Here is a 21,269-nt window from a genome sequence, read left to right as displayed (position 1 = left end):
GAAGTTGAAGTTGAAGAAGTAGAAGATGTTGAAGTTGAAGAAGTGGGAGAAGTTGAAGTTGAAGTTAAAGAAGTTGGAGAAGTCGAAGTTGAAGAAGTTGAAGATGAAGAAGTAGGATAAGTTGGAGGAGTTGAAAAAGTTGAAGCAGTTCTAGTTGGAGAAGTTGAAGTTGAAGAAGTTGGAGAAGTTGAAGTTGGAAAAGGTTGGAGAACTTGAAGAAGTTGAAAGGTTGGAGAAGTTGAAGTTGAAGAAGTAGAAGATGTTGAAGTTGAAGAAGTGGGAGAAGTTGAAGTTGAAGAAGTTGAAGTTAAGGAAGTTGGCGAAGTCGAAGTTGAAGAAGTAGAAGTTGAAGTTAGAGAAGTTGAAGAAATTGAAAAGGTTGGAGAAGTTGAAGTAGAAGAAGTTGGAGAAGTCGAAGTTGAAGAAGTAGAAAAAGTTGACGTTAGAGAAGTTGAAGAAATTGAAAAGGTTGGAGAAGTTGAAGTTGAAGTTGGAGAAGTTGAAAAGGTTGGATAACTTGAAGAAGTAGATGTTGAAGTTGAAGAACTGGGAGAAGTTGAAGTAGAAGTTGAAGTTAAAGAAGTTGGAGAAGTCGAAGTAGAAGAAGTTGATGTTGAAGAAGTAGAAGTTGAAGTTAGAGAAGTTGAAGAAATTGAAAAGGTTGGAGAAGTTGAAGTTGAAGTTGGAGAAGTCGAAGTTGAAGTTGAAGAAGTAGGAGAAGTTGAAGTTAGAGAAGTTGAAGAAATTGAAAAGGTTGGAGAAGTTGAAGTTCAAGTTGGAGAAGTTGAAGAAGTTGGAGAAGTTGAAGTTGAATTTGAAGAAGTTGAAGTTGAAGAAGTTGAAAAGGTTGGAGAATTTGAAGCAGTTCAAAGGTTGGAGAAGTTGAAGTTGAAGTAGGAGATGTTGAAGTTGAAGAAGTGGAAGAAGTTGAAGAAGTTGAAGTTAAAGAAGTTGAAGAAGTCGAAGTTGAAGAAGTTGAAGTTGAAGAAGTAGAAGTTGAAGTTAGAGAAGTTGAAGAAATTGAAAAGGTTGGAGAAGTTGAAGTTGAAGTTTGAGAAGTTGAAGTTGGACAATTTAAAGTTGGAGAACTTGAAGAAGTTTGAGAAGTTGAAAAAGTTGACTAAGTTCGAGTTAGAGAAGTTAAAGTTGAATTTGAAGAAGTTGAAGAAGTTGAAAAGGTTGGAGAAGTTGAAGTTGAAGAAGTAGGAGATGTTGAAGTTGAAGAAGTGGGAGAAGTTGAAGTTGAAGAAGTTGGAGAAGTTGAAGTTAAAGAAGTTGGAGAAGTCGAAGTTGAAGAAGTTGAAAAAGTTGGAGAATTTGAAGAAGTTGGATGAATTGAAGAAGTAGGAAAATAAATAAGTTGGAGAAATTGAGGAAGTTGAAAAAGTTAGAGAAGTTAAAAAAAGTTGGATAAGTTGAAGAAGGTGCAAAAGTGGAAGAGTTAGAGTTGGAGAAGTTGAAGTTGAATTTGAGGAAGTTGGAGAAGTTGAAGTTGAAAAGGTTGGAGTAGTCGAATTTGAAGAAGTTGAAGTTGAAGAAGTTGAAAAGGTTGGAGAACTTGAAGAAGTTGAAAAGGTTGGAGAACTTGAAGAAGTTGAAAAGGTTGGAGAAGTTGAAGTTCAAGAAGTAGGAGATGTTGAAGTAGAAAATGAAGAAGTTGGAGAAGTTGAAGAAGTTCGAGTTGGAGAAGATGAAGTTAGAGAAGTTGAAGAAGTAGAAGTTGAAGGACGAGTTGAAGAAGTAGGAGTTGAAGTTGAAGAAGTTGAAGTTAGAGAAGTAGAAGTTGAAGAAGTTGAAAAGGTTGAAATAGTTGAAGAAGTAGGAGAAGTTGAAGTTGAAAAGGTTGAAGTAGTTGAATAAGTAGGAGAAGTTAAAGTTGAAGACGTTGAAAAGGTTGAAGAAGTTGAAGAAGTAGGAGAAGTTGAAGTTAGAGAAGTTGATGAAGTTGAAGAAGTTAAAGAAGTAGGAGAAGTTGAAGTAGGAGAAGTTAAAGTTGAAGTTGAAAAGGTTGAAGAAGTTGAAGTTAACGACGTTGAAAAGGTTGGAAAAGTTCGAGTTGGAGAAGTTGAAGTTAGAGAAGTAGAAGTTGAAGAATTGTTGAAGAAAAGGTTGTTGATTCCCCATACAAACTTCCACCCCCTTTTTCACCCCCTTAAAGAGGGATTTCTGGGATAAAAACTACCCTATGTCCTTCCCCGGGACTCAAACTATCTCTATACCAAATTTCATGAAAATCGGTTCAGCGGTTTAAGCGTGAAGAGGTAACAGACAGACAGACAGACAGACAGACAGACGGACACACTTTCGCATTTATAATATTACTAGCTTTTGCCCGCGACTTCGTCTGCGTGGAATTAGTGACAGCAGCTAAAGTAGGTATGGCGCCTGGATAATTCTAATAGCAATGATTCAATTCGCGCATTGCTTGCTTCAATTATTAGGCAATTCATTAACTCTTTCAATTCCACCCCCCCCTTGCACTCTCTTCAGGGATGATTACCGACATAAAAACTATCCTATGTCCTTCCCCGGGACTCAAACTATCCCTATACCAAATTTCAACTAAATCGGTTCAGCGGCTTAAGCGTGTAGAGGTAACAGACAGACAGACACACTTTCGCCTTTATAATATTATATATATTTATAATATTAGTATTAATATAGTATGGATAGTATGGATTAATTACGTTTTGGCAGAAATTGGCTTTACGACGGGATAGGGACTGGACAAGGATAGGGGTGGGGTCTGGTATATAAAAAAATATTTTGTGCTTTTCAGTGGGTTGGAAGGACCTCAAAAGGAAACAACGGAACCCTTATACTCCTTATAGGATCACTCGTGCGTCTGTCTGTCTGTCCGTCTGTCACAGCCTATTTTCTCGGAAACTACTGGACCAATTAAGTTGAAATTTGGTACACATATGTACATTAGTAACTTAAAGATGGACATGTTTTTTTTATAATTTTAAAATACATAGGTTCGAAGTTATTTAAGAAAATAGCCAAAAAATGACCATTTATCTCCAAAACTACTGGGTCTAAAATTTTGAAAAAAAAATATACAAAATAGTTCTTTACCTATAGATGACAGGAAAACCTATTAGAAATGTGAAGTCAAGCGGGAGTCGGAATTATGTACGGAACCCTAGAAACGCGAGTCTGACTCGCACTTGGCCGGTTTTTTTAAAGAAATTATATTAAGTTATTTTGCTTTTATGTTTGTTTTTTTTTAATTGATTTATTTATATTTTTACTTTTTTATTTCGTTTTATTTATTTTTGTCTCATTATGACGATCGATTGATCTTGCTGCGCGCACGTAATACAGGGACCCACTCCCTCTCCCACTCGCACTCGCACTCGCACTCTCAATCCCACTGAAAACCGCACCAAAATCACGGACAAACATACATACATAAATACATACCGGTCAAACTGAGAACCTCCTTTTTTTTAAGGCGGTTAAAAACCAAAGTAGTTGCTCTTTTCTGTGAGCTGTAACTTCGCAATTAGCTTAAAAAAATTAAAATAATGACATAAATTACTTTGCCGAATCTTTATTACAGCGAACTCAGAATAGTCGTAAGTGCCATAGACGCTACTGGAGTTAAGTCTTTTGTGCCAATTTCCGCGAATTTGAATATTTTTTAGTTTTGTGCCTATAGATTACAGGAAAACCTATAAAGATATCAAACGGGAGTCGACTAATCAAATCATAGCCGGTAATTCTATATACGCAACGCCTCTAGCCGCGTCATATTCGCGTCTAAAAATCAAATGGATTGATCGCGCCCGTTCCGCGCCGCGCCGCGCCGCCGCCGCGCCGCTTCGCCATCGCGTCAAACTCGCTCACCTAGGACACTTCCATATGCAACAACGGTTTGTTTTTTCCGTGCCGCGTCTCGCCGCGCCGCGCCGCGCCTCGCCGCCCGACATTCGCGTGCAAATCGCGCCGCGCCGCGTTCGCAACGAGATCGCTTACGTAGGATACTTCTATGGGCATCAAAGGATTGATTTAGCCGCGCCGCGCCGCGCCGCGCCGCGTTCGCGCGTTGTTCGCCTACGTAAGACGTAGCGTAACACGAACGAACGACAGCGGTCGTTCAGGCGGATTCGGACGCGTCATTCGCTATTCCGCGGGAACGAGAAGTAGATAGTATAGTATTTCTCGCTCGCGCAGGATGCAATGCAAATTGCAATGATGAGTTATTAATTCGGTTAATGAGTTAAATTGCATTGCATTTAATAAAATGTAAACAAAAAGCAATAAGGTATTTTATTAGGCAAATATATTCTTGCGCATGTCAATACAAACCAAATCAAGCTTCCTTGTGAATGTACCAATCTATATCCATCATGGTACAAAATGAAAATGAAAATGTCGCCACGTTATAATAACAATTCTGTCTCTCTCTCATTCATAAGATGACGCAAAGTCAGTAAGTGCCGATACAATTACGAGCGGGACAACTGATACACACGGATATAAAGATTTAAAAGAGTGATACATATCCCAGTGGTAAAAAGATATATATCAATCTTTTCCCTCTACTGACACATTTCGCCCATCTCTAATGACTAATATGGAAGGATGTAGTGCTAAAGCGCTGGTGGCCTATAGCGGTATAAGCGTGCGACTTTCAATCTGGAGGTCGCGGGTTCAAACCCCAGTTCGTACCAATGAGTTTTTCGGATTTTTTGTACGAAATATAATTTAATATTTACCAGTAGCTTTTCGGTGAAGGCAAACATCGTGAGGAAATCATACTATCCCAACAAGGCCTAATTTACCGTCTGTGTTGGAAGGTCAGATGTCAGTCGCTTTCGCAAAAACTAGGTATATAGTGCCTACGTCAATTCTTGGGATTAATTGCCAAGCGGACCCCAGGTTCCTATGAGCAGTGGCTAAAAGCCGGGACAGTGCGAGGAGGATGATGATGCACTCACACCACCAAAATTAAGGGATTCGAACCCAATACCTCCAGTTTCCGCAACGCAAGTTCACTATCAACTAGGCAAGGAGACCATCACCAGCTAAAACTATGTACCTAGATAATTACTCATTTAGGTTTCAAGGCCTTAACATTCTTAGTTCTCAAAGAATCAATATTTTGCGATATCCTCCTACCGAGCATGCCATGAAATCAGCGTTTGCACCTACGCGATGCCCACGCACCCACGCCACGCTGTACCGGGATCAGAAACGCGGTACGTGCCAACGGGAACGTCGCAAAAACGTCCTTTTGTACCGAGGAGTGCGTCACAAGGAAGCGAACGTTTACCAATTGCGATAGGCACGCAAACATCACTAAGACGGCGACACGTGGTTTGCGAATTAGTAGCTTTAAGAAAAATTGTAATGTGTTCCAATAGGAATACAAATTACTAATCATAAGAATATAAGTAAATATACTTTCGTTTTACTGTTTTTACAAGTTATTTGATTCGAAAATCTCACACTCCCGTGTATATTTTGATTTCTTCAACTACAGGCTAATCCTTTTTATGATAATTGATAGAAACATCTGGAGTCAAGCAGATCAGGCTGATGCCTCAGGTGAATGATGTTAACGCTGTGTTTTAAAAGTTTTCAATTTCATTCCAAAAATTTTGTTATAAATCAGAAAGATAAACGTTCAAAGTTCGAGCATGGTTAGTAAATAATTATTTTTAAGACAAAATTAGCCTAAATGTAATCTTGTGATACAACAGATCCGAATGAGCCCACACGCGAGGTAGGCCATCGGCGCGCGGTTGACCGCTATCCCGCGACTATTGAGATCATTGCCACGGGTCTCCAAGCGACCTGCCCGACTACTCACAAACATTCATGCACCTTCTCATCCACCCATCCTTCACTCTCATCCAACAAACGACAAAGACAAAACTAAACAAAACACTTAATCACCCGCATCTCGACAAGTAGTAACCACGCTGTGAAAATCATCTCGCCTATTCAAGAATCTTGACACCTTTCGACGATTGCCATCCTTTACTAACAGCGGCTTTATGATAGAGACAGTTGTGCTGGAACGCTAAGTGAGGTGTGTGTAGGCAAGAGTCAACGGTCGGCGGCGTCTTTGGTCTCGACTGACCCAAATATTGCACTTGACAGGATGTTGTCAACTGATTTACCCTATTTTTGGAGCGGTGCTCTGAATGCGCGGTGTTGATGTAACAGCGAAGGGCTGGTGCAAGAGGATAATTACTAAGGGACACTGGTCTACAATACCAGTCCCAAACTATTTAAACTATTACTAGACTTAGATCTTATGAATAAGTAAATAAATATTAGGTACTTAGGTACTACTAAATCACAAAGAAAACATTCTTCTTGACCCTTTGCCATTTGTTGGACACACATATTTAGGATAACTTATAAATATCGCTTTACTAACATAAAACAATGTACCTACAGATTATAATTTTTTATACTTACCGTTTAATTTTTTTTTGACTGCATTTTTGTGACATGCACTTTTGATTCGGCTGGAATGGCTCTCACTGGCTTCATATTAAACGGACACCCACTCCAACTTTTTCCGTTTCAAATAAACCCTCAATCCAGCAAAATGCTTTCATTGCACGATTTCTTCAGGACCAAATAATACAGTAATTAAATGTATATCCTTTTTATAATAGGTACAAACAAAATCCCGACGAATTAAGAACCACCTCAATTTTGATTGATAAAGTTGGTAAATAAAGAACGACGATGATAAACGTATCATGGAATCAATTCCAATCCAGGGTTAGTCAATTACGATGACTGGAATTTTCCCCGGTCTCTCAGTATTACCGGTGCAAAACAGCCGGTTGACATTGGTAGTTCTTCCTGATTCTTTATAGAAACAGGACACTTGATACTTCCTAGTTTCATTGTAGAATGTGGAAGACTGAGGATCATTATTTCAGTAGGTATATCATTTGTAAATCGAGATTCTTCTGGGGTGATGAGTCGAATGTTGATACAGTCATGTTGAATTTTGATATTCAATTATTTGTGATGAAACAGTCAGACCTATTGTAAATTATAATCGTTTTTTTGGTATATTTATAAATTTTACAAACTATACTGTATGTCATGCATACAGAAGGAAAACCGTATTATGACATACTTTTACATCTGTCCCATGGTTTGTCTTCTACGTGTTATAAGAAAGGGTCATACAGACATTTTAAATCAGAAAAAAATCACTTGTGTTTTGTGCAAAATAATCAAAAGCTTGTGTGCGTATACAGAGGACAGGGTGATTCAGGAGACGTGAGCAGGACTAATACTGCGCATTTGGTAAATTATAAGCAACACATTCGTATCAGTATTAGTGAGGTTAACGTTAATTTTGTAGTCGTGTTGAAAAAAAAAGTTATTAATTTATTTACGACTTGCGTGGTCACCCTATAATTAGAATACTAAACTACCGCTATTCAGTGTCAAATTGAATGTCATCACTGTCATCGCAGTCTGGTTACTTTTGAAAACTCGTATCTCACTCAAGTTTGACAGTTTATTTTCTTCGTAATCAAAAAGTTAAAGAGGTTTACATGGTTTATACTTATAAATCAGGTCTTGTAGGGTGACCATGATGTAGAGGATTAAATTTGCCCTCACCAAAAAGTTAAAAAATAGGAAAAAGTGTGGTTGTTTCACCTAAATACGACGGTGATCGATCAATTATCAGTTACGGAGTGTGCAGGATTAGTCCTGCTCACGTCTCATGAATCACCCTGTATATAGGTATAAATTGATTTTATGCGGATAGATATTTTAGTACCTAACTACCTACCTAGATATGAGCGTAAACGGGCTCACACGAGACGACGACGCCCAAGATCCCGCAAAGTGGAAAAAAGCAAGTAGGCAAACGGACCCTGATGGCAAAGGCCGTGATAACGCTAGGTAGAAGAAGAGATATTTAAGTGATGATGATGATGATGATGTCCTCCCAGACGTATCCGTCGACGGCGATATCCTGTGACAAATTAAAAAAAGGGTCTTAACACTCTTAACTATTACGTGCGTGGGCGCGAGCGTGGCTCGCAAATCCAAATTTGGTCTTGAAAGTGCGGCAACACAAAACACAGTAAAGCTGCCCAGACGCGTTGTATGTGTAATATTTAAGTAGAAAGGAGTTGATATATATGTATTGCTAAACCTGTTGAAATGTATTGTTTCAGACTCAAAGGTGCAAGAGAAGACCATCGTGGTGCGGAGGATGCCAAACGCGTACTTCTACCCGTTCAGTCTGTGGCCCTTGCCGAAGTTTCCTGACAGAGGTTTAATCATTTTACTATTCTTTTTTTAGTGATAAAGTAAGGTATAAAGTATGATCATTAGATAGCCATAGAAGTACAGATTTTTCCGATAGACTCATATGTATTTGTAAAAAGTTTGCTAAAACCCTTCTCATGTACTTATATGTGAAAGTTCAGATTTAGACATAGTTCCGCATTTTAAATTTGTATTGTACCTACATCTACCTATATAATTTCAAGATTTCATCAGAATCATTATGTTAATTATTTCCTTGATAAAAAATACGTTGTTCTTTTTTATTAAGTTTTTTTTTATATGTAACAAGTATATATCCCTTGATGTTTTTTTTATTGTTTGACCATCACTGCCATTTTAATAAAACTCCGATTGTATGCTGCTGCTTCAAGCTATAAGATCATTTTAATTGATTAATAAAACTAAACATACAGGTCTTTTAATTTATTTAATCGCATGGCATGTTTTTACAAAATAGGCAGGTCTTAAATGAGTGAATTGCAAAAAAAAATTACGTAATTAAGCGCAGTTAAGAAGCTGTGATTAGTCTTAATTAACTTAATTGGTTAATTTGTGTTACCAAAATAGACAATGTAAATTGTATTGTATTTATTAATTGTGCTTAATTCGTACACATATAAGTCTATAGCATACGTTAGCACACTTTCATGCATCTAACTTAAATATAAATGGCTTAACTGTGGTAACACAATGGAATCAATTAACTTTAGACTAATTACTGGTGCTTAACTATGTACAAAATTTTTGCAATTCACTCAAATAATAGTGCTATTTATTTTTTGACAGAAGGAGAAGAATCCAGCGAGATCTTCCGATACAGGAGAGAAACGGGCCACTTTCTGCACAAGAGAAGTTTAGTTTTACAAACGAAGCTAAACAAAAGGTAGCCAAGGCAGCAACGTTAAGTTAAAATTAAGAAATAAAATTGTACCAACCAATACAAACGCGTACTAGGTACGTCACGTCACGCCATCGAATGAAATAGGGAATATTAGGTAAAGCTCTGCGTGGTGGCAGCACTAGCACATACAGTAAACAAACCTCATTGACATCATCAATGACACACTCACTACTCGTCACCAGGCTATTCTATAGTCACATGGCTTGCACATGGCCTACCGTGAAACACGACAATCGAAAGTTCGGTTTCTGCATCTCTATCACTCTTGCTTATTCGATAGATAGAGAGGCAGATAAAGAAATTTCAATTTTCGCGTTTCGCGGTAGGCTACCTGTAAACAAACCGCCTTGGTGCATCAATGTCATAGTCAAAACCACCATATTACTGCGAATAAACCATTTGTATTTGTATTTGTATTTGTAAAACTTGTCAAAAAACTGTTGGCCTAAGTTACTCTATGGTTTACTAAACAAATTAGTGCTGCACTCTGGCGGCAGAACATTGCAATAATACTCCCTATTAATACCAAATACATTCCAAAAGTAAAAATGTATTTGGATTACAGATGCGAACAAAGGCCCAAATAGATATTTAAAACTAAAAATCTGTTTAGTTTTTTGCCGTTAATATCTACTGTCGTTACCTTCGAGCAACACGGAAGGGAGGCGGCATTCGCACTATTTCCCCTCTGCCGAGGTACAAGATTAGCGCGTCAATCTAATCTAGCGCGGGTAATAAAACTAGTTGCACTTGGATTTTTCACTAGACCGAGTCCAGACGCGCGCGTGAACACTGCTGCACAAAAATGCCAGTTTGCTCGGTTTTTTGTTATAAAAAGAGGTCGGGGACATCAAATTTACAAAAAGAAAGTGTTACATTTCACATGTAATATTTTTTTTTACATATCATACGTTTAATTACATTCAAACACAATTATTATATTTTAGTCTCATGTAATTGTTGGATTTATCGATTTTGCTCGCTCAGTACAAATTGCGGATCGGTCGAGCGACAAATCCGACTTCTCATCTCTCAGAATACAATAACATACTTCAACGAAAATGTGTTAGTGTGCGTGTTGTGACACTTGTCACTCGTCCGTACACAAAAAGAGATCGAGGTTTGCAAGATTTGTCTTTGACGTGTGTCATTTTCTATGTATTTGTGTCGTCATTACAGATTGGATTTTGTATGTAAGTATGTGAGAAGTGCGACTGTGTGCACCTTTCCCCCCGCGAAAAATGGCAGAAAGATTTGTACGGTGAGATATCGCTTGGGCCCCTCCCTTCCGATGTGTCGGAAGCCGGTGTTGCTCGAAGGTCGTTACACCTGTGTTAATTGTAAGCATACATTTTGTGTAAGTTAAAACAAGGTAAGGACGCAGCAAAGACATATGTAACTTCGTATAAGACGAATAAAGTCTTAGGAAAAAAACGTGCCTCGGAATTCAAGTAAAAGTCATTCTCGAATAGATGTCGCACACACCTTTAGCCTATCCTCGGCTAGATGGCGTGACGACACCGTTTCATATTTTACAATTTTAACACATAGATATCAGTGAATGAACATGGATCAAAATGATATAAAAATAATAAAATCATTTATCCATATATATACATTTTTTGATAACTTTATACGTTTTCATTTTGAGTTTTAGTCGTGTGTCGATAGATGGCAGTAAATTTACAGTGACTACAAAATTTACAATGACAGGACCCCTCTATACTATCTATTCTTTTTGGACGCAGTTATGTACCAACAAAAAAGTAACATAAGTACTTCCAAAAAGAATAGATGGTATAGAGGGGTCCTGTCATTGTAAATTTTGTAGTCACTGTAAATTTACTGCCATCTATCGACACACGACTAAAACTCAAAATGAAAACGTATAAAGTTATCAAAAAATGTATATATATGGATAAATGATTTTATTATTTTTATATCATTTTGATCCATGTTCATTCACTGATATCTATGTGTTAAAATTGTTAAATATGAAACAGTGTCGTCACGCCATCTAGCCGAGGATAGGCTAAAGGTGTGTGCGGCATCTATTCGAGAATGACTTTTACTTGAATTCCGAGGCACGTTTTTTCCTTAGACTTTATTCGTCTTATACGAAGTTACATATGTCTTTGGTACTTCTAATCTATTATAAAATATTTTATATGAAGCACAAAATATAATGATTTATAAGAATTACATATTGTTTTATTGAAATGAATTCTTGGTATACCTACAATGCTACAATTAAACGTGACATAACCTACTTAGGTCAACTTATATTTTAGGTACTTAATGTAAAATTACAGTGCAGCGCCATCTATCTTTCATTCGAGTCAAACCGCTCGCTACGAGAGCACGATACCGACTCGCAGCACCGTAAGCATCTTAGTTCCATATACATCAACTAGGTGGCGCTAAAATAAAAATTCAGTGGTTTCCAGCTTTTCGCTACAATTTTATCATTTGAATTTATGTCTTTATGTTATTGGAATAAGGTTATTTTTTGTTTAACTTTATCCTATTCTGGAGGAGCGACAGTGGCGCTCTCGCTCCCTATTGATCACGCACTCAGTTCACGGGAAAATTGCATCTGAGAGGATTTCATAAACATGAGTCACTGAAAAGAAAACTGTAATAATTATCAAGCAATATGAAGTTACAAGTGGTATGGTTCTTTATAGAAATCGCTAGGAATTGTATGGGTAAGTCATTTTCTATTATTATAATATAAGTTACAGTTAAGTAATCAAGATTTTTTGATTCTTAGTAGTTGATAAGAGAGTGAGATGAAAAAGAAAAGAAACGCTATGCTAATATTTACTTTACTTTATTACAAAACATATATAAGTATACTAAATAAATATTATTTGATCTACAGACCGAAAATTCTATAAATTATCAAGTTTAAAAAATAAGAAGAATAGAAATTAATTGAAGTACTTGCAATATATGTGTATATTATGTAATACATTCATTCAGACTAAGATAAACAAAAAAAAATGGTACTTTTGCAAACTTTGTTTTGTTCTTTAAATTCCGTTTGTATAAATACAAACGCATGGATAAAGTACCATTTATATAAATTTATAGAATTGTCACTTACAATTTCAATATGATAAGATAAATAAATTATACCTAATTGTAGAATAGAAAACGTACCTAAGTTAAAAGTAGGTACACCATATTACATTTGAATCTCCTTGTTTTCTTGATTCGACAATTCCGGGTAGGTATAGTACATAGTCTAATAAAACATGGTCTTCCATTCCCAGAGTGACACGGGCCTACGTCACAACAACATGGCTCTATATATAGCGCTATCGCATATTATCATATAGCGCTGTCGCATGATGACGTAGGCCCGTGTCAGTTAGGTGACCTAGTAAAGACGGGAATGGAGTACCAGGCGGGGTATATTATTATACCATGGTATAGTATAGATTATCTCTGTTACACACAAGGTCACGGACAATGGCCACTTTGTATTTTAAGGGGCTCACTGATTAACAGTCCACCGGGCGGTATCACCTGTCAGTTAGAACAAAATTTTGACAGTTCCGAACAACTGACAGGCCGATACCGTCCGGCAGACTGTTAATCAGTGGGCCCCATTACATTAAAATACTTTCAACTTTAAAATTGATTATGTATAAATTATGCCTTTGAAAATAAAGTTCAAAAAAAAGAATTGGCACTTATTCGAAATTATAGTATACACGATAGTAAATGTAATTTCTTTCTTTCAAAATTATCATTTTGATTTCGACTTATTCCAGGCCTAAGGTTACTTGAAGCCAACCCCAACGTAAAGCGATTGTATGATGACCTGCTAAGCAACTACAACCGGCTGATCCGACCTGTGACTAACGTGTCGGACATTCTGACCGTACGGCTCGGACTGAAACTGTCGCAGCTTATGGAGGTCAACTTGAAGAACCAGGTCATGACTACAAATCTGTGGGTCGAGCAGGTTAGTAATACCTACATGACACATATTTTAACAATGTGACCAACATGTCGGATATTCTGACCGTTAGGCTGGGCTTCAAGCTGTCGCTCCCATGAGCGACAGCTTAACCTCTATAGGTCAATTTGAAGAACCAGCTCATGACTACAAATCTGTGGGTTAGTAATAGTAACACTTATTTTAACAATGTGACCAACATGTCGGATATTCTGACCGTTAGGCTGGGCTTCAAGCTGTCGCTCCCATGAGCGACAGCTTGACCTCTGTAGGTCAATTTCAAGAACCAGCTCATGACTACAAATCTGTGGGTTAGTAATAGCAAGTAATAGCAACACTTATTTTATCAATGTGACCAACATGTCGGATATTATGAATATCGAATATTTTTCCACACCGGTTAACCACAAAATAGCAAAACTGTAAAATAGAAAAACGTAATATTATAGCAATTATTGTGTATAAGTATAATCGCCATCAGAGCTATCGGAGCGGCTGAGACGCTCAAAAATATCTGAACACGTTTTCTAGCACCTTGACTATAGAGGCGTGCAAATATTTGTGAGCATTTTGGGCCTTGGCCGCTCCGTTATATCTGATGGCGACTAAACGGTGGCGTATCACCGAATTTAGTAAAATCAATTCAATCAATTCTATGGCTATTAAGTAATCATAAGTTTCGTTTGAAAATCATCTAAACTGAAAATTAAACATCCCAAAATCATGCTCACATGAAAAAAGCAGTGACACCGTTTACGGCTCGGCCACGACATTGCGCGACTCGCGACGGCGGCGGCGACAACCATAGCTGGGAACGAAAGGTCCGATCGCTGTGTCTTGCTCCAACGCGCAATGTCGTGGCCGAGCCGTTAGGGTCTGCCATGTAAGATATCTTCATGAACTGTGTTGTGTTTCAGAAATGGTTCGACTATAAGCTGCAATGGAATCCTGATGAATATGGCGGAGTGGAGATGCTGTACGTACCCTCGGAGCACATCTGGCTGCCCGACATCGTGCTGTACAACAACTGGGACGGCAACTACGAAGTAAGCATCATCATCAGCTTCCTCGCGTTGTCCCGGCTTTTTGCCAGGGCGCATGGGAGCCTGATGGGCTTGGCAACGAATCCCAAGAATTAGGACAAGCACTTTTAAAAAAGCGACTAACATCTCAACTTCCAACCCAGAGGGGAATCTAGGCCTTATTTGAGATTAACTTGGTCTCCTTAATACGATTCACACGCCGAAAATCGACTGGCAAATACCTATCAAATTTAGGTACGAGCCGCGGGGTTTGAACCCGCGGCGACGTCCTTATTTAAAGACGCATGCTTTTTGATAGGTTACCAGCATTAATTGGCCTTAAGCCATAATAATATATGCCTTAGTTTGTTTTCGGCCTTTGGTTAGGTTTTATATTTTTTTTATTTATATTAATAATCTTCACAAGTGACTGACAGTAACTCGTCTTGTTATACTTAGGTGACGCTGATGACGAAGGCCACAATCAAGTATACGGGCGAGGTGATCTGGAAGCCGCCGGCCATCTACAAGTCCTCCTGTGAGATCAACGTCGAATACTTCCCCTTTGACGAGCAGACTTGCTTCATGAAGTTTGGATCGTGGACTTACAGCGGATTTCAGGTACAGTGAGCTCTTGGTGTTCAAAATGATCTTGAAGCGACTTTATTGTTAAGAAAATTGGAGCGTGTCAAGGTATTTTTGAACACCTTGCCCGCTTAGCAACTTCTGCTGCTGACTGTAATGTTGATGGCCAAGTACAGGGTGTCCAACGGCAAATTTACGATTTAAAAATTTAATAAAAAAAGGCTGGCCATCGCTATCCAACGTGGTAACGCGGCAAGTATAATGGGCACCTTTGCACCCGGTACAGCCCGCGGAGGCCTTTTAGATTAAAATATTTTAATATTTAGATATATTTAAGTTACTTTTGTATGATTATTTATGTACCATTAACTTTTTGTATAATAAAAAAATAGAATACATAAACCAAAACTATTTTTTTAAAGAACATGGATGCAGATTAATTTTTTGATCATATCACATTATCTTATTGTCGATCCACGCACTTCTCCAATCGTTTCCGCATTTTTCTAAACATAAAACTTACGCCTTTGTATACGCCTTTGGCAGGATATGCCTCAATAGCACGCCGCTCTGCTGGCCAGCGATCCATTGATACTAATCAATCCGCAACACTTACGAACCTAACCGCCCAAAATTAATTAAGGACCTGTTCACAACTTCTTATGGCTTAAAATATTTCGCAGGTGGATCTAAAGCATATGGACCAGCCGGCAGGCAGCAGTTTGGTGCACGTGGGCATCGACTTGAGCGAGTTCTACCTCTCCGTGGAATGGGACATTCTAGAAGTGCCCGCTACGAGGAATGAGGAGTACTACCCGTGCTGTCCCAATGAGCCATTCTCTGGTATGTTTGACAGATGGAAGCATTATCATTATGAAACATGCGTCTCCCTAACGGCCTGGACACGACATTGCGCGACAACCATAGGTTGGAGCGAGACACAGCGATCGGACTTTTCGTTCCCACCTATGGGTTTTGCCTTAGCCGAAACCAGTAGCGCACAATTCGCACGCTTTTGGTAAGCTTGGGTGGCTCTGTTGATTAAGAGTGATAGGACAGTATTTTAAAAGGTCGCAAGAACGAGTCTTGCCCGAAGCGGTGAATTTATCAATTTTTCCTTTAAAAAAATATGGACCAGTCGGTAAAAGTTGAGGTTTGGTCTGAATGAATGAATGAATGAATGAATGAATGAATGAAATGAATGAAATCGTTTATTCACAATGAACATATGGTATTATAAGATCTTAAATTACAAGCATTGCGTCCCATGATACATTCAGTCTAGGCAGACGTGTGAAAACAGTTGTCAGTGATTAGATCACTCTGTCATTTAAAGTTCATTATATTATATTTACAAGATTAATTTTAAATTAGCATCAACTAACAATATTTAAAACATGAAAATACTGAAATGAAAATGAAAATTAAGTACAAAAAAAAAAAAAGTACATTAAATAGGATAATTATAAAAGATTTTCAGATGTCAATTTACATTTTAAAACGTATGCAATAAAAATTCGTTTATACTGTAAAAACAATTGTCAATTAATATTTTATACAATGTCTTTTTGAAATCCTTAGTAGGCAATATCTTTATTTCAGCTGGTATTTTATTGAATATATTAATACACATACAATACGCGCTTTTTTTCCTAAGTTCTAACTTGCTAGTAGTTGGTAATGCTAACCTACAGCGTCTATGTGACCGTGTTGTTTCTTTGTCTACTATGAAGGTGAATAGTTCAATATTAAGTTTTACAAAAATGCATATCTCGTAAATATAGAGGCAGGGGAAGGATAGTAGTTTATGCTTAATAAATAATGGTTTACAAGGTTCTAGTCTGATCGAGTTCTACCCTTATTCTACAAGAGGACTTGGTGGAAGTAGGCATCGATCCATAAGACTTTTACTTCTCCATAGAGTGAACCTATCCTTAGCACCGGTATACACTCGTGCCATTATCACCCTTCGGGTATCTACGAAATCTTAATAATAAGAATTCTAACCAAAATGTTGTTCCAGACATAACATTCAAACTGACCATGAGACGGAAGACCTTGTTCTACACCGTCAACCTGATCATTCCCTGCGTCGGCCTCACCTTCCTCACTGTGCTCGTGTTCTATCTACCCTCGGACTCTGGCGAGAAAGTAAGTGACTGATTAGTAAATGTGCATCTTTGATTTGCCTGATTATTGATCAGATAAAGTTGATCACACTTTACTAAAAATAGACCTAAAAAAGTTAATAATATCGTCTTTAATCGTCAAAAATGATCAAATTACGAACTGTCATAATCCTTATTGAATTTATTGAAATCACAATAAAATTTGGTTTTATTATTAAAAAAAATAGTTATATTATTATGTAGTGCATGGTTAAAGGGCCATTATGTACTGTAAAACGTTGTACAATACACGCGCGAAAAGGTAATTCGCAACTCGTGTCGATTTAAAAAACTCCCTTCGGTCGTGTTTTAATTTATCGCTACTGAATGCGAATTTCCTTCTTTTCGCACTCGTACCGTAATATACTATTGTTGCACCTGTGTTTTTTTTGCACAGTTTGCCAAATTTCCGGTTCTCTTTACTACTCTTGCAACTTGGTTTATACCTAATAATTATAGGTAAGTAGTTACATGTTATAAAGTAATTTCTGAATCGACTACAGTACAGATATGATGGTCGTTCTTGTCTACGTGACAGCGTGATAAAACTGTATCCGTCACTTTCATTCTCCTTTGTTAAAAAGTGACGGATATTTTATCAGGTGGATAAAGCCATCCATAATAGGCCTGCTGGAAAGGTTACCGAACATGAATTAGGTACATTGTTTATTAATTTTTTATAACATGTCATTTACGAAAATGATTTATTTTGATCATCCTTTAATTTTTTTCTCTCTTGTGGTTGTTTAAAATTAGTAATAATATCAATACTGTGGATTCAGTAACAAACAGTTTTATTTTCACAAATAAGTACCTACTAAAACTGATCTTTTTATGATCCCACTTTCTTCTATTTCTATTTTATGACAAAACTTTCACTCCTGGAAAGACAATAGAAACACAACCAACTAATATTATGATCTTTTTAGGATCAGCGAGTTGCGAGTTGATGTTACTTACCTATAAAAGCAGTAATAAAGTGAACTGAATATTTTGAACTATGCATATGCTCAATCCAAATTATACCACAGCAGAGTTATGTGGGGCTCACAATGGTTATGTATGAATGAGAATATACAGTGTGTAAATACAATATGGGCAATTATTTAAACTGTGGTTAGCATAGGACCTAAGAAGTATTCTTGAGATAGATTTTGCTTAGAAATACAACGAAAATTTTAACCATACAAAACAATTCGGCCCGCATTATAATACAATTACAACACACAAGTTACGGGATACGAGTTTTTTAAAGTAACAGTCAACGCTTGTTGGCAGTTATTATTAAAAAGCTCATATCTCGTAATGTCACGTCATCTTCCAGATGTACATAGTGCATAATTATTTTCCATCGTATTTACACGGAAACGTACGAACGAGTCATGCTATTTCAGTACAAAAAGTACTGACATTAACTGAAGTAGCATGACAAATACGAACGTTTCCGAGAAAATAAGATGGAAAACAATTAGGTTTAAAGAAATTTTATTACTCATAAGAATATTACAATTCACTTACATGAGTTAACATACTTATACACTACATCTGTATGTCTCTTAATGTTTGCAGTACATTGCTGCTGAGTAAATTTTACACACAAACGCCCTGAACTCTCGTTCATACCTTATCTCGCTCGCAGCTCGCTACCCTGAAAAAGATTTTCAAAAAGGACTTCTCCCCAGATCTCGCTCTGCATCTCGATCCTGGTGTCCCTCACCGTGTTTTTCCTCGGTCTGGCCGAGATCATCCCGCCGACCTCCCTGGCGATCCCTCTGCTCGGGAAATATCTGCTTTTCACCATGATACTCGTTTCGCTCAGCGTTTGGGTGACAGTGTGCATACTAAACGTGCATTTCAGGTAATGCTTTATAACAAAAACGGGGGTACATTGGAAGATAACACTTGGATTTAAAAAAGCGTCAGCTGCTGGCGAGCGTTTTAGATACTACATTGATAGGTAAGCAGATACCTATCTGAATATCGCAAACAAAAATGGCTGAAACAAAGTCGTTTGATAAAATCACTGTTCTTATGTGACGTTTCACGTTATGTAACGTTATGTTACGCTTTTGGCGCAGTAAGTTAGTCTTTTTTTTGAGTAATATTTTTGAAAGTATGTCATGTTCTTGCTCTGTTACACTGATACCTTAGTTTCGTTCAGTGATTTGATTATATAAGAAACAAGTTGTCTCTAGACCGCAGAAGTTTGACGAGCAACAAATAAAATTATTATAAAACAGACTAGTACAAATTTGAACTTCTACGGGTAGGTACTAGAAGAAACCTTGCAATAGAAGCCAATGAAGTTATTTATTAAGAATTTTAAGTACGTCGGCAAACTTGTAAATTAACACACAGTGGATATCATAAACGCTTCTGCCAAGAGCTGTGCCAATTTTAAATTAGTCAATATGAACTCGTTACACTGACAAGTGTTACTTTCCAACGGCTGACTCCGCTTGCTTCTAGTTATCATTAAGTATCTCGATCCTGCAGCGATATCATGGCCATGTTTTGACGTTGCGTCACTTTCGCACTTACATACTTGTTAGAATGTGACAGGCATGGTGACAAATGATAAAGAGCCGGCCATCTTAACCCTTCTGGTGTCCTTGACGGTGTTCTTCCTGCTTCTGGTGGAGATCATCCCGCCCGCATCGCTGGCGATCCCACTGCTGGGCACATACCTGCTGTTCACCATGATCCTGGTGTCGCTGAGTGTGTGGATGACCGTCTGTGTGCTGAATGTGCACTTCAGGTAAATGTTCGCTGAGAGGTTACTCCTAAGCGTTAGTTAACGACGAAAGGCAATCCTTAGAATATTAAAATATAGGTTAATCTACACGATTAATTTGGACTGATCTGCCGTAACATGCATTGTAGTACGTGTAGAATTTTTTTTACTCTGTGCGAAAAGTGTCAATTTCCGGCACGTTGCGCTAACCGAAGTTGCCGCTTTCCAGCTCCGTCAAACAGAACAATAGTATACCTACAACTACACACCAGCCTGAAAATTCAATGGAGAATATTTTGGCAGTTTGGTACAACTTCTATAGTTAAAAAAAAAATGCAAAATGGTTCTCAAAATAGAGATGAGGGGTGGAAACAGCTACATGAAAATATAACACGAAAAATATCACAATCAATTCTAATATTCAACATATGAAATAGTTAACGTTTCAAGTAGAGTTATTAAACAATGAAACCGTAGCGCGACAAATTGCGCTAACTAATAGCTTTTATCGCGCGATCTGCCGTATATCACGCGTTCTATTATTGCAACGACACAGTAACAATGCGAGCGTGATTTACGATCGCGACTGTACTGTAACGTGGTGGCATAGTGCAGGCATGGAAATTAGCTGGAATTGTAGGCTTTGCAAATCTGTGCGTTTGTATACTAGTGCATTACGATACGAGTGCGAAAAGTAGGTAATTCGTAATGAGTGGCGATAAATCAAAACACGGCCGAAGGAAGTGTTTTATTGACACGAGTTGCGAATTACCTTTTCGCACGTGAGTTGTACAACGTTTTACAGTAATACAGATGGCCCTTTACCCTTAACCAGGCCTGACGCATTTTTTACTTTTGATTACTGATTCGGGTAGGTAATAGCTTAAAAAGAAAAGTAATTTCTTGATTTTTTTAATTACCCCTAATTCAATAAAAAATACCCGGTGGTTTTTATATGGCCACTGCTCGTGACCAATGGTGCTACGTGGTCCTTATATGGCCACTGCCTTGTTGGCCATACAGAGTAGTTTTAAGGGCAAGTCATGTGCACATCACATTTTACACTTGCGTCACAAATTGCACTAACTGCCAGCACTTCCTTGGCTCGCATGGATGTCATGGCTCGTAAGATTGACCGTTTAATAAATATTTAATTTAATAACCAAAGGAAAATATATTACTTGTGTACTATGAGGGTTCATTCATAGTAATGAATCTTACCCTTAAATGTCATGTAAACTCCCTGCAGGGCAGAGGCTTATAAACCACTCGAACGTGCCCCAGACGGGCAGAGGTTTCATACGAACCACAAACTTTTAGATCGAATATTTTATCAGAATACAATAACTAAGGTAAGTTATGACTTACTACACATACATTATCTAATAATCCACCATAAAAATACAAAACAAAATACTTACAGTACTTTTTTTGGGCGTAGCGAACTTATACAGCGGGAGAAACGTACAAAAACTGCCATTTGTTGACGATTTGAACTTGACAACTAAATTTTCAAAGAAATTTGTTTTGACACCTGTCATTTTTTTACGTTCCGATATCACCCACTTAATAGACTTTACGGCAATGATATTTTGCA

At 37.7% G+C, this 21,269-nt stretch overlaps 1 protein-coding gene across 2 annotated transcripts in view; it reads left to right on the top strand.

Annotated features, from left to right (window-relative positions):
• LOC134798618 (acetylcholine receptor subunit beta-like 2) overlaps positions 1-21,269 on the top strand; it is a 69,146-nt gene that overhangs the window by 7,422 nt on the left and 40,455 nt on the right. Inside the window, exons 2-8 of one of the 2 annotated variants that reach the window (XM_063770981.1) lie at positions 8,178-8,276; positions 12,976-13,169; positions 14,081-14,209; positions 14,645-14,806; positions 15,454-15,613; positions 16,794-16,921; positions 18,621-18,796. In XM_063770981.1, the coding sequence (XP_063627051.1) occupies positions 8,178-8,276; positions 12,976-13,169; positions 14,081-14,209; positions 14,645-14,806; positions 15,454-15,613; positions 16,794-16,921; positions 18,621-18,796 (1,048 nt within the window). Of the gene's footprint in view, positions 1-8,177; positions 8,277-11,762; positions 11,902-12,975; positions 13,170-14,080; positions 14,210-14,644; positions 14,807-15,453; positions 15,614-16,793; positions 16,922-18,620; positions 18,797-21,269 lie in introns of those variants that run through there. The other variant, XM_063770980.1, reaches the window with a different exon arrangement.

Source organism: Cydia splendana, chromosome 17 (assembly GCF_910591565.1).
Source record: "Cydia splendana chromosome 17, ilCydSple1.2, whole genome shotgun sequence".
NCBI classification, from domain to species: domain Eukaryota; kingdom Metazoa; phylum Arthropoda; class Insecta; order Lepidoptera; family Tortricidae; genus Cydia; species Cydia splendana.
This window is presented reverse-complemented; position numbering and strand designations above follow the sequence as displayed.